At 39.0% G+C, this 14,204-nt stretch overlaps 1 protein-coding gene across 3 annotated transcripts in view; it reads right to left on the reverse strand.

The window, feature by feature from the left end:
* LOC124795504 (peptide transporter family 1) overlaps positions 1 to 14,204 on the reverse strand; it is a 347,550-nt gene that overhangs the window by 69,776 nt on the left and 263,570 nt on the right. For all 3 annotated transcript variants that reach the window (XM_047259564.1, XM_047259565.1, XM_047259566.1), the window contains one exon: positions 4,501 to 4,668. In XM_047259564.1, coding sequence (XP_047115520.1) covers positions 4,501 to 4,668 — 168 coding nt within the window. The remainder of the gene's footprint in view (positions 1 to 4,500; positions 4,669 to 14,204) is intronic.

Below are 14,204 nucleotides of genomic sequence, written 5' to 3' on the forward strand. Positions count from 1 at the left end.
GTTAGGAGCTGTCACCTAGCGGCCTACAGGAGGTACTGTCAGTGGCCCCCTGACAGCCACCGTCCTCGCCCGAGCAGCAGCCCGATCGGCTACCGGTCCCGACGCAGTCAGCTGTGGCCCTCTCCTGCACTGCACCACCCTGCCTATCAGCCTACACACTGAGCTGGTTTCACACTACTTATGGGGTTGCTGCCCCCACCTACCATGCACCTTGTGCCTACCCAAACAATACTGGTGGCTACATTTAGGCACCACATCCCACCACATTCCTTCACGGCACCTACTGGCCAACGCTGCATCACTCGATTCAGCAATGTGAAGCCCAAATGTCACACACACGTCATTGGGCATTTGCTTTCCCATTGACACTGGCACCAAAGTTAGAGTTATCCTGGCCAAGCACACTGGCGACACACTTTCACCTACTACCTTCTCCTTTATCGCCGCCAATCACTCTCTCATTGTTGTCCATGGCTCCCTCAAGATGTCAATTTGCCTATCACTGGTCCACACCTTCCCTTGGACCTTCCACACTGCTGATGTGGGTGAACCTGTGATCGAGTTGGATTTCCTGGCTCTACTGTCTCGTGCTCACACGAGTTCAGCATGACTTCGCTCTCCGCTTCTTTGGCTACGTTTTTCACATGTGTGTCCCTGCTTGAGCAGATTACTGCATGGCTCTCTGACCTGTTGGGCATGAGCTCACAAACTGACGAACTCCGCATCTAGAATGCTGCCTTATGCACCCGCATAGCCTCTACTTCCGCTGAGTTGTCACACACGCGGCGTACTATACGTCGCTATCTGCAGAACCACAATGAGGTGACCCAACACATGCCTCTACTATGTCTTCTCACCAACCAGCTCCCATGTCGAGCATTCACTGCCTGCTGTCATTTTCGCATCTCCGCGGATGAACTTCAAGATGCACCTGCAAGTGCCCTTCCCAATTCTTCGCGCTGTGTGGCTCCTGCACCATGCCTCCCATTGTCAACTACAGCCAATGCCCCACCTATGCCACCCCTGTTCATTACAGTCAGTGAACAGACATTGCCTGTGGATCCCTTCTTGACCCCTCTTGCAGACCCCCTTCACAAGTATCGGCCATCAGTAATGGCACTTGTCATAGGATTCGCACCACCGACAGCCTACCTGCACATTGTAAGGCCAGGTGCCTTAATGCTTCCAAACTTCTGAGCACCAAGGAGATCATTCAGGATCTATTGGCTTCGGGCATCCTCCACCCCTCTGATAGCAACTGGTCTTCACCCATTTACATTGTTCCTAAAAATGACGGCACCTTGTGCTTGTGTGGGGACTACATGTCTCTTAACACTCACACCATTATCGATAACTACCCCATTCCTCATAAACAAGATTTCACGCAATTAATACATGGTTCTAATTTTTTCTCAACTTTAGATTGTTCCAAGGCATACCATCAGATCCTTATGCATCCACCAGATATTTCTAAGATGGCCATTGTCGCACCCTTTGGCCTATCTGAATACTGCTACATGCCTTATGGATTGAAAAATTTTGCACAGGCATGGCAGTGATTTATTGATTCCATTTTGATCCCTCTGCCATTTGCTTATGCTTACTTAGATGATATACTGATCTTTTCCTCCCCCCGCTGAGAAGCATCAAGTTCACCTTGACGCGGTTCATTTGGCCCTCACTACCAATGGTGTGGTGATCAACCATGATAAATCTCAACTGTGTTCCACATCAGTGACCTTCCTAGGCCTTATCGTCTCCGCCAATGGTCTCCAACCAATGAGTTCTTGTGTTGAAACCATACCCTCTCCCCGAGGATTATGCTCAGCTTCGTTGTTTTCTGGGTATGGCTAATTTTTATCGCCGCCGTATTCCTCAGGCTGCCTCCATCAAAATGGCCCTCACCGACACCCTCTCCAGCAAAAGCACCACTGGGAAACAGAAGTTGGAGTGGACCAAACCCATGCTAGACACTTTTGGTAACTTAGAAGGAAGGTCAGTGTTGGCCATAATATTGATGGTTTATTGACAGCAAAATCGATTTTCAATCACATAGTGATCATCTTCAGTGCTGTAGTGTACAAATTAAACTCATAGGCACTGGTGTCAAGTTATTATCAGTAACAAAAGCTATGAAATGATCATAATATGAGTTATGTGAGTTACTGTGATCGTTTCATAGCTTTTGTTACTGATAATAACTTGACACCAGTGCCTATGAGTTTAATTTGTGCACTACAGCACTGAAAATGATCACTAAGTGATTTAAAATCGATTTTGCTGTCAATAAACCATCAATATTATGGCCAACACTGACCTTCCTTCTAATTTCATGTATATGGTCGTTGTGCACACACAGAGTCACCAATCAACACTTTTGGTAACCTTAAAACTGCCCTGACCAAGGCCATCACACTCACCCACCCTGACCCTGAGGTCAGCTGTGGGCGCTGTTTTAAACAGCACACTGCTGACTACACCCAACCCCTCTGCTTCATTTCGAAAATACTGGCCAAGAGCTAGTGTAAATGGTCTGCTTTCAACTGTGAGCTCTTTGCAGTGTATGAGGTGATTAAACCTTTCCATAGTGACCTCAAGGGGTGGCCTTTCATGATCAATGCAGATCACAAGCTACTCATGGATGCTATTTGTAATCCTGCTAAGTATCTTCCACCATATGGACTACATGTGTTAGCACTCTTCGGACACATGCTATATACATAGTGCGGAGAACATTGTGGCTGACTACCTTTCCCGCATCTGTGTGCTAACCACTCTGCTGAATCTGGAGGAGCTTGCCCTACTTCAGGCTGAATATGATGACTTACAGTGAATAATATCAAACAACGAGTCATTGCTCTCTGTCCAGCCCCATATACTACACGGGTCGACGATCCCCCTCCTTTGTGATACTTCTACAGGCACACCCCTCTCCCTGGTCCCTATCGCTCTTTGTCACGGGATCTTAACTGCCTTGCATGGCTTGGCCCACCCCGGAACAAGAGCCACGATGGAGCTGGTTATGCAGTGCTTTGTCTGGCCCAGCGTGAAGCATGACTACTGCACTTGGACCCGCACATGCATCCCATGCCAGTGCAGCAAGTTCATCAGGCACACTCAGCCTCCATTGGGCAAGTTTGACATTCCAAAGGGGAGTCTTTGGCACGTCCATATTGATGTCATTTGTCCCCTCCGCCCTTCTGAGGGTTCAGATACATCTGATTGATCATCAACCATGTGACCCTCTGGGTCGAGGTGGTCCCTCTTATTAACATCATGACCGACACCATCACATGTTCCTTTGTCTCTGTGTGGGTTGCACGTTTCAATTGTTCCCTGTCTCTCATGACCAACCAGGGAAACCTGTTTGAGTCTGCCCTCTTTGCACAACTCTGCGAACTCTACAGCGTCGCCAAATTTCACACCATGGCTTACCCCCCACAGGCAAATGGCCTGGTTGAACAGTGGCACTGCACACTCAAGGTCACGTTTATGTGCCATGGCAGCCTATGGTCTGAGCCCCTCATGTGACACCTGCTGGGTATTCGCTCAGCTCATAAAGAAGACTTGAATGCCTTGCCCGCTGAGATTCTATACGACAAAGCACTCCTCCCTCCCACCGAGTTCGTCGAGGATACACCGTCAGTCACTACCGTGGATGTTCCTGCTATGGTTGAATGGGCTTGTATGCACATCGCATGCCTCCCTAGCCCACTTCCATGCCCTCACTCCACCCTGCCTGTGTTTGTCCACAAGAGCCTTGCTTCGTGCGACTCTATGATGCTGTGGGACGATACTGTGTGAGCAGCCTTGCAGTCGCCTTATTCGGGCCCTCACTGCATGCTATGTCACAGTAAGAACACGATGTCATCCACTTACATGGACGTCCACAGACTGTGTCTGTTAATTGACTAAAACCGACGTGTTCACTCACCGACCTGCCTCCCGATGCTGCTGACATGCCTTCGGCCAATGTCTCTCCACCTGTGCAGCCATTGGAACCATGGGACCCTTGCACCGCAGATTGTGACATGCCTACTTCTTGTGCCGGCCGCCGCCTACAACCAACATGCTGGCGCAAAGATTACGAATTCACGTGATGAAGCTTCCCTCCACTCTTTTCCGCCCTACCATGGAGGGGAGGGGAGGGGGGAGGGGAGGGGGGGGGCGTGAGCAGCTCTGTGGGATCTCTGGTACAGAGCGTTCTATCTTTGACTTCTTATTTCTTTGGACTTCTTTGTTCTAGCTCATTCTTGGCACGTAACTTGCACTTCTGCCATGTTTGTTCATTATGTCTCGGTGATTAATAAATGCATATTTGATACTTAGTGTGTGTTATTACTGTCCAACAATACATGATACCCACAAATGTATCACAAGAATGTTATGTGATGAAATACATTACAACATTGTTTATCTTGACATTGTTGACCAAGTAATGAATTAATGAGTATGTGAATATGAGTAAATGTTTTAATACTTATACACCAAATTTTTTACCTGTTGATCAAAAAGTGCCCAGAAAATTGGCAATGGGATGTACAAAAACATAACTCTTAGTGTTGCCTTTATATCTTCAATAAGGTTCTTGTCATGTTTATCATCTGCGTAGTCCAGCCAGTGGTCACGTTTCTCTCCCTTTGCTTTGATCTTTTGAGAAAGAGCATGCTGGAAAAAAAAACACATTAATTGGAAATATTTTTTTTTAAAATTTAGATTCAGTTTTGAAACATCTCATATTCACAGCTATTTTATATTTTCCATGCAGAGAGACATGTAACAGGATTATTAATAAATACGTCATTGCAATTGACATGGAAATGACAGTGAACAAAGGGCACTAAAATTCTTAGAGGACAATCAGAAAACACATTTAATATTATACTGCAAGTATTAAACAATAAATAATTAATAATTAAACATTGGAAAATAAAATTTTATCATGTAAGAAAGCATGCTTGAAAACAGTATGTCCCAGACAGGGAGGAAGAACTTATGAAAACAAGACTTCACAACAGCAAGTTTGCAAACACAGCTGTCAGAGAAACAAGTTGGTCAGTAACTAACTAAAAAAGATGCCATTTGTTTAATAATTACTTTATAATTTCCAAACATGTAGAATCTGTGATAACAGAGCCTTGTTAATACTGCAAGAAATGATAAATACAGTGAATTATGCCTTTATTCTGACAGTTTATGAATAAATGTCTTCCATCTACTATCTGCATAACTTTGTTGTCCACTTTGTGGCCTATTTCTTCTTTGGTTGAGGTCAGAAGCCTTTTAGTTCAACCACTTTGAGCCTTAGTGACCTAACTATTGTGTGTGGTGCTTTTGCAATGGAGCAATTCCTGCCCCACTGAAGACATAACCCAGGACTCTTCAAAGGTTTCAACACACAGTGAAGATTAGATTAGATTAGATTTACTTTCATTCCAATTGATCCATAGTGAGGAGGTCCTCCAGGATGTAGAACATGTCAGAAAAACAACAATACATGACAAATATTTACAACTAAAACAAATAAGCTAATGTACCATTCCTGAGGTCCCAAGAAGAATGATCAGCATTTTTTAATGAACACTATATGAAAGAGTCATTTTACAAATACTAATGGAGTGAATTTAAAATAAAAAAGTTTATTTATTTATTTATAAGGTAATAAAATGTGTAATACAACTACTATAATACTTATTTACAATGAACACATTACACAGGAGTTGTCCACCATTAAATCCTTTAGACTTCTCTTAAACTGAATTTCATTGGTTGTTAAGCTTTTTATAGCGGCTCGCAAGTTATTGAAAATGTGTGTTCCAAGAATAATGCACACCTTTTTGTACAAGACTAAGTGACTTTAAAGCCTTGTGAAGATTATTCTTATTTCTAATATTGATTCCATGAATTGAGCTGTTGGTTTGAAAAATTGATATATTTTTAATGACAAATTTCATTAAGGAATAAATATATTGAGAAGCAGTAGTTAGTACCCCTAGCTCCTTAAACAGGCTTCTGCAGGATGTTCTTAAGTTCACACCACATATAACTCTTACTGCTCATTTTTGTGCCCGGAAAACTTTAGCTTGGCTTGATGAATTACCCCAAAAAATAAATCCCACATGATATTATGGAATGAAAGTAAGCATAGTATGCCAGCTTTTTCATTTTTATATCCCCTATGTCTGACACAATTTGCATTGCAAATAGAGATTTGTTAAGACGCTTCAGCAGTTCTGTGGTGTGCTCCTCCCAGTTTAGTTTATTATCAAGCTGTAATCCCAAGAATTTAACACTGTCCACTTCTTCTATCTGCTTGTCATCATATGTTAGGCATATACTCGTGGGACACCCCTTACAAGTTCTGAACTGCATGTAGTGTGTTTTTTCAAAGTTTAGTGACAAAGAATTGGCTAGGAACCAGTGATTAGTGTCCACAAATATTTTATTAGCTGATCTTTCTAAGACTACACTTGATTTGTTATTTATTGCAATGTTTGTATCATCAGAAAACAAAGCAAACTTGGCATCTGGTAATGTGTCTGATGAGAGGTCATTGATATACACAAGAAAAGGTACGGGCCCCAAAATGGAACCTTGTGGAATGGCTTGATACATGTCTCTTTCCTAATAACACCCATTGTTTCCTGCCAGAGATGTAAGATTTGAACCATTTTGCAGCATTTCCTGTTACACTATAATATTCTAATTTATTTAAAGGATATTGTGATTTACACAGTCAAACGCCTTTGACAGATCACAAAGTATACCAGTTGCCTGCAATTTTTTGTCTAATGCTTTCTGGTTGATTGACTGGGGGGGGGGGGGGGGGGGGTGTCAGTAAGGAACCAAACAACAAGGTCATCAGTCACTGGCTTGGGTTAATTTTGAGATACCTGTAGCAGAGTTAGGAAAGGAAGATCCCCAATAGTGGCAATGGGTTTGATATGACAGCTCCATGTATCTACCTCAACCATTGATGTAACATCTTGCAGCTTTACAGATGCCTACTATTTCTGCCTGCAGGTGACAGCTGAAAAAGCCCTGCCAGTTGTCAGGAATCTTCTTTTGCCTAAACTATAACGTGAAACAGACATCTAGTGTGCAGTGTCAGTACTGAGTGAGAAAGCAAGAGCTTTTCTTTCCTCTGTCACTTATTTCCTTCCCCTGCAGCAGTGTTTACTGGGAATGTCTTTATTCCTAAACTTCCTACTCTGTTAGAAATCAATAAATATTGAACAAAAAGTACAAGAGTCAGTTCATTAACAGAAAAGCAAGATTGTAATTTTATAAATGAACATCAGCTGAAAATACAACTGGAAAAATAACGAATGTGTTTGTAACAGGAGCTTCTTTTGCTAATTAAGATTTTCATGTAAAACCTGCTAACCAACCAAACATTGGAAAAAAAATTTTTTTTTTACAGAATTACCATTAATGATAGTTATGAGAATGATCACTCTGGAAGTTTCCATAATGACAGTGTTCTGTGCATTCTATTGATATCTTCCAAGACACAAACTACGACAGCATATGTTGCATTCTATTGTGACATGTCACAACATGATGATGCTGTAAGAAATTATGGAAAGGTCTCCACTGCTATGTTTCATATGGTGTTCAGCTGCTCTCAGAATTGAGACTAAATGGGAGTATTTCTGTAAAATGACAATTTCAAATAATTTGAAAATGGACTTAGGGTGTGTGAACCAGTGTTGAGTGATTAAATTTGGTGTTTAGAGCTGTTATATATCAATGCCCAAGTTTGGTTCAGTGAATTCATACTGTTTCTTGAAACTGACATCAGTAGTGTACACATATAAATATGGGCAATGGGGAACTGTGCAGTCACAAATGGAAATGAAAGAAGCGATACAACTGCAACAAAGCTGTTCAGGCAGTTCAGCTCATCTAACACTTTGTACTGACAATCAAACATTCATTTAATATGCACAGATATAAGAAACGCCAGTAAATTTTCTTTACTGTGTTTTTTAGGCTGAATTTGAGTGGTGATACTTAACGTTATACACAGAATACTATCACTGACAGTCATTTTCACATATTTTTTCACCACAACACAAACAGAAACGTGGATTCACTTGGAGGAGACTTCTGTGCTGCCAACAGCCAGGAGAGAACAAATGAAGCATGTGATACAGGACTAAGAGAGCAAGATAAACAAAGGGCCAAGTGGTTCACTTATTCATTCATTGTATTATGTGGAACAAGTGAAGCTTATATTAACAGGCAAGAGCAGCCATTGTAGGCTGTTTGTGTGAAGTATAGCAATAGCAAATTATGGCTAGTGGGAATTCCCTCACACAAAATATTAAAAACATATCTAAAGAACCATAAAAAAGTTATCTGTGATGCCGAAGAAATGTCCAGTATAGAAGAAGTCCAGGTAGGTGTTCCACAGGGATCTGTACTGAGCGTTTTCTGTTCCTAATAACTACTGATGATTTGCCAACAGCTGTCAAGTCAATTACATTGTTATATGCAGATGATACAATTTTTATTTACAGTAGTAATGATTTCAGTAATCTTAAAACTACAGTAGCCTTAAAACAAGCAGCCTATTCGTTAAAAGCAAATTGATTCTTGCTGAATCAAATCATAATCCAGCAGATGGTTTTTACCCTTAAGAAAAGCTTCTAAAAGACAATCCAAGCTGTTTTTAGTTCTTGGGAGTACCGTCAAATGGAGTGATTTCAGACACCGGGACAAATTCAGACAGTATGGCTTATTTGCTCTTTGCCACTGCATAGAAACACATAGTTACTTATTTTAACATCTGTGCATCAGTTATTTTAAGCACAAGATTGCATTAATTGCTTTCCACAACTTTTATTTTGCATCAATTGTTTCCCTAGGTGAATAATTGATGAACAGTCTCAGTGTTGAAAATCCATGCATTATCGTAAAGTGGAAACTTTCTATTGTTGTGCTGAGTGGGAAGTTATTGTAACTGTAATTGTCAATGAGCTCAGTAGCTAACAGCATTCAGACAATTTCTGTACAAGTTTGTCACGTTTCTCATGCAAGGTTATAAAATAATGACAGTTTTTGTAAAACTGTGTAGTGTGTGGGGTGATTTCGGACAATGTCAAGAATGTATAAGAGCAGGAGAGGTGCTACAGTATGGTGTAATTATGACCCAGAACTTTTAGATAAAGCTGTTCATGATATTCAGAGTGGTAAATTGTCATACAGAAAAGCATGTGATTTGTATGGTATACCTAAATCAATCCTACAAAATAAAATGCAGGAAGCACATCTGAAAAGAATGAGAGGACAACCAGTGCCAAATAAAGAAGAAGAAAAAATAATGAAGCAAGGTATCTTGAGGGCTGCACATTGGGGATTTCCTTTCACTAAATTGGATATTAGATATTTAGTTAAAGGCCAGCTTGATAAATCTGCCTGAGAAGAGAAGAAATTTTGTAATAATTTGCCAGGAGAAGAATGGGTGCATTTATTCCTCAAATGACAGTCAGAAGATCTTTCCATTTGCTTAAGTGAAAATATTAAACGAGCTCGTGCAGAAGTGAACAAAGAGACTGTTAACATGTTTTTTTTCCCAATACCAAGGCAAAGCTGGAAAATCTTCCACCTAGCAACATGATCAACCATGATGAAACCAACATTTCAGATGATCCAGGGAAGCAGCAGATAATTACAAAATGGGGGAGCAAGTATGCTGAAAAAGTGATGGACTCATCAAAATCTAGTGTCTCAATAATGATGGCAGCTAGTGCTGATGGTAAACTGCTTCCTCCATACATCCTTTACAAATCAGAGCATTTGTGGGACACGTGGCAAGAAGGTGGACCACAAGGAACCCATTTCAATAGGAACAAAAGTGGATGGTTTGCCCTTCCAGTATTTGAAGACTGGCTCTTTACAATCGCTTTGCCCTATTTGAAGAGGCAGTCATGATTGGAGACAACTTATCCAGTCACGTGTCTCTATGTGTTATTGAAGACTGCGAGTGGAACAATATTTCATTCAATCTCCTCCCCCCCCCCCCCCCTCCCAATAGCACGCACCTCTTCCAACTTCTTGATGTAAGCTTCTTCAGGTCAATGAAAGCAGTGTGGCGAGCTGTATTAACTGATTGGAAAAAACACACTCATAGGACTATTTCCAAGGATGCCTTCCCATCTCTTCTGAAGCAGACACTGACTAAGATTTCAGTAAACTTCAAGGAAAACATAAGGGGTGGATTTTATGCCATGGGCCTAATACCTTTTGATCCAGATCATGTCTTACAAAAATTGCCTGATAATGAGGAGAGCCAGCAAAGCAACACAGACGCATGGTCTTCCACTTTTGAAGAGATGCTCAAATAAATTTTGTATCCTCAAAATAAGCTTGGTAGCTCCCACCACCACTGCAAACTAGACGTTAAACCTGGAAAATCTATCACTGGCCGAGATTTTCAAGGAAACGAAAACAGTGCTGAAACAAGTGACAGTGCTTCTAGCAGTAGTGAAAGTGAAAATGACACATCATCCAATGAAGTTTTAGTGCTGAAAGAAGAGGCTTTTCTTGTTGCAGAGTACAAATATAAACATGGAAACAAGGAGCAAACAAGGCAGTATGTTGGAGTGGCCACAAATGTTGGTGCTATGGAAGTAAGTGTGAAATTCTTGCACCCACATGAGAACAGTAAAAACATATTTGTGTTTCCTAATGTCCCCAATGAAAAGACAATACAAAAATTGCAAATTTCGAGAATACTTCCCACACCATTTGAGAAGAGAGGAATGTTCATTTTTCGAGAAGATGTGCTTTAGACTCAAAGACAATCATTTATTTTAAGTGTTTGCAACTTAATTTAGAAAGAGGAGTCAGAAAAATTATTTTGACCTTTTAGTTAAATTACTTTGTTTTTTTTTCTGCCTGTTTCTTATATTTCAGTTAAGAATTGTAAAAAAACTTTATTTAAATTCTTGCAAAATAAAAACTTATCTGTAATATATAAAATTCATTATATCATTCCATATCGCTTATTCGTAACAAAGGGCTGCCTTAAAATGTGTAAAATGTCAACAAAATCAAATAAGAAGCATTTAGAATTTAAAAAAAGGCAGTAACTGTCCCTCTATATACTGTACTTCAGACAGAGATTTAAAAAACACGTATGTCCGGAATCACCCCAATCCATGGGGTGACTTCGGCCACTTTATTTAACTGCCTCAGATAAATATACCTACACATACACTTTCTGGTTCTGGGATATTTTATTCATTACACATATACCCTACCGCTTCAATAACAATCAATTTAATTTAACAATATATACGAAAGTTACAATCAAAATAACAACAAAATCATCCTAAATCACCCCATTTAACGGTATGTTTAGATGATAAATTATGTTGAGGTCAACATGTGGAATCCATTAGTGGTAAGTTGTGAAGAGCAGTTTATTTGTTAAGGCAACTTTGCAGAGAAACTTTACATTGTTATGGCAGAAGAAAGAATAGAGGCATTCATACTCCAGACCACAGACTGTAAAAATCACTTAAAGCTGTGAGCTCATGGAACACAAATTATTTAATAAGCTCCCACAATCTGTAAAAGAATTATTAGAATGACTGTTCAAACAAATACTGCAGGACTGGTTAGTTGTCCACCCATTATGTGAAAAAATCAATTTATCAACAGTAATATAATACTGGAACATTAATAAAAAGACTGTTGTTTCTTTTAAATTATCAGTTTTTTTATGTGTGTGATGCTGGTTATGCACATTAGGAGAAAAAGAGCTACTGTGAGGGAAAAACTACTACTATCCTACTATTTGGCTCTTGTTTTCGTCTACTACAGCAAACAAACAGTTGTTTATATAGTGGAAAAGTCAAGATATGTTTAAGATAAACATTAGAGTTACACTGTATTTAAACTTCCTAGTCCACATATCCTGATATATTGTGAAAGGAGTTGTTAAAGAGGTATCCTTTTTAGCTTGTTTTTGAGTATCTGGAGATTTTCAATTTTATTTCTAATGTAACATGTTATAAATTTTTATACCAGCATATACATACAGTCTTTTATTGTTATAAATTCATAGCCTGTTCCTTTCAAGCCTATACTCTTGTTCCCCATAAGCAACAAACAACAAGAAAAGTTTCATTAAAAGTTTTACTTCAGACAGCAGCTTTCTGTCATGTATGTAAGCTTAATGAAAATATTAACGGCAAAAGACTCTAGCTTCAGTTTTGGCTTAATATGAACATACGAGTAAAATGTTGTTGCCAAGTATACATTGTTTAAGTATGATATTTTCAAATTCTGCTTTAAATGTATTTTCCTCTTGTAACTTTCTGATGTAAATTGGCACTCTGTCATAAAGTTTAAAACTGATATGGGTCACATGCTTTTGTGTGTTGGTTTGTTTCATTCACTGTATGTGGAATGCTGTCCTGTTTTGGGTACTGCGACTATGAAAGTCAGCATTTGTCTAAAAATCTTCAAGCTTGGCCCTAATACATAAAATACATTTTATGAAGTGTATAGTGAGGGTTCTATTAATATTTTAAGCACTCTGAATACAGTTTTGTGCTGTGTCTGGAGGATTGTGCTTTTCTATTCAGATAACCCTCTTCTGTAAAACTTTTGTTTTATTGTTATTTTGTTGTTATATTTATTGATCTCTTTTGTACTAGACAATACAAACAAGTTAGTAGTGTAAAAAATAGGGGAGTGTATCATATGCTGCAATAATTCCAGAGACTCTTGCTAAAAGAGTAAGACCTGCTAATAGAGAGCCATATTTCACAATAGTAATGGGCACAGTATGGCTAGGATATTCTACAGTAGTAAAGATATAGCCTACTTAATCTTGTGATCACTTCAAAGAGCCGAGTGTTATGAATATCCCTAACCTATATATGTATATGCCTTCTCAAATTAAAAAAAGTAGAGAATTTAAATTATTTCAACTTTAGGATGTCTATACATGAACACAACACAAGAACTGGATAATCAGCTGTTATACCCTGCTGTAGACCAGATAAGGTTAAAAAATGCCACAAATTCGAGACCTTAGATTTTTCAATCAACTTACAAAAGTTGGCCCTTTTGTTCAATACAGTACATTTAAAATTGTTTTAGCAAAGTGGCTTAAGGAAAAAAGCATACTATTCCATAAAAAGATTATGAGAAATCAGATTTAAGTGACAAAGTTCTGACTAAGTACTGTCATACTAATTTGTAACAAATTGTCAGTTAAAGGGTTCCTGCATACATAATTTTCACATTATATGCAACAATCTGTTGCTGAAGTGAGTATCATGAAATGTTATGTACCTTATGTCTCTTAGCTTTATATGTAAATATTTACATCAATAATACCTAAAATTTTGTAAGGTGAATGAACTGTATTACAAGAACTTTATTACAAGTCTTCAGCATAAGTGAGCAAATATAATATCATCTGTGACCGCTGTGGAAAATTATATGTAGTTGTTGGGAAGAGCTGTGGTATTCAAGTAATGTGAACATGAGAGAACCAAGGGACTACAAAATACGTATTTGACCTTTGAGTGCATTATAAAGCTGAAAACAAGTTAGTAATAAATGAAAATTATTGCCAAACTTCAAAAAAGTATACCTTCTATTCTAAATTTTACTATTTTTCAAAGCACTGATGAATAATGCAGTGAACTTTGCTATTCATTTCAGCTGTGAGTGGAATTCTCTATAGTTTACATAGCTACATAGCTATTCATTGTGGTCATTAGTACAAGTCACTAAACCATGAGATGATGCTTGTAAGCATGACTGAGCTAAGAGCTGAAATCATACTCATGCAATACTGAAGTTTCTGTTTTGTACTTATAGAACACTACCAGCAAATCTAATTTCTGTACAGGAGAGAGTGCTAAATAAAAACACACAAGCATCAGCCACACTGGGATCAAATGATACACTGTGACATTCACAAGCACAACACAAAACGGGGGAAAAATTTCCACCAAGACTCTGCAACTCTCACAAAAATGCATAGGAGAGTAACTGAGTCAGGAATAAAAGTATATGACAAGCTTCAAATCCATATAAAAAAAATTGATAACATGCAGATATTCAAAAGGAAACTAAAAACATTCCTCAGAGAACAAATTTATTATAAAATGAATGAATTCCTGGAGTAATAAGGCATCATTTTGAGTAAAAATAGAGGAAAAAAACTTTGC

This window comes from Schistocerca piceifrons, chromosome 4 (genome assembly GCF_021461385.2).
Source record: "Schistocerca piceifrons isolate TAMUIC-IGC-003096 chromosome 4, iqSchPice1.1, whole genome shotgun sequence".
Classification (NCBI taxonomy): domain Eukaryota; kingdom Metazoa; phylum Arthropoda; class Insecta; order Orthoptera; family Acrididae; genus Schistocerca; species Schistocerca piceifrons.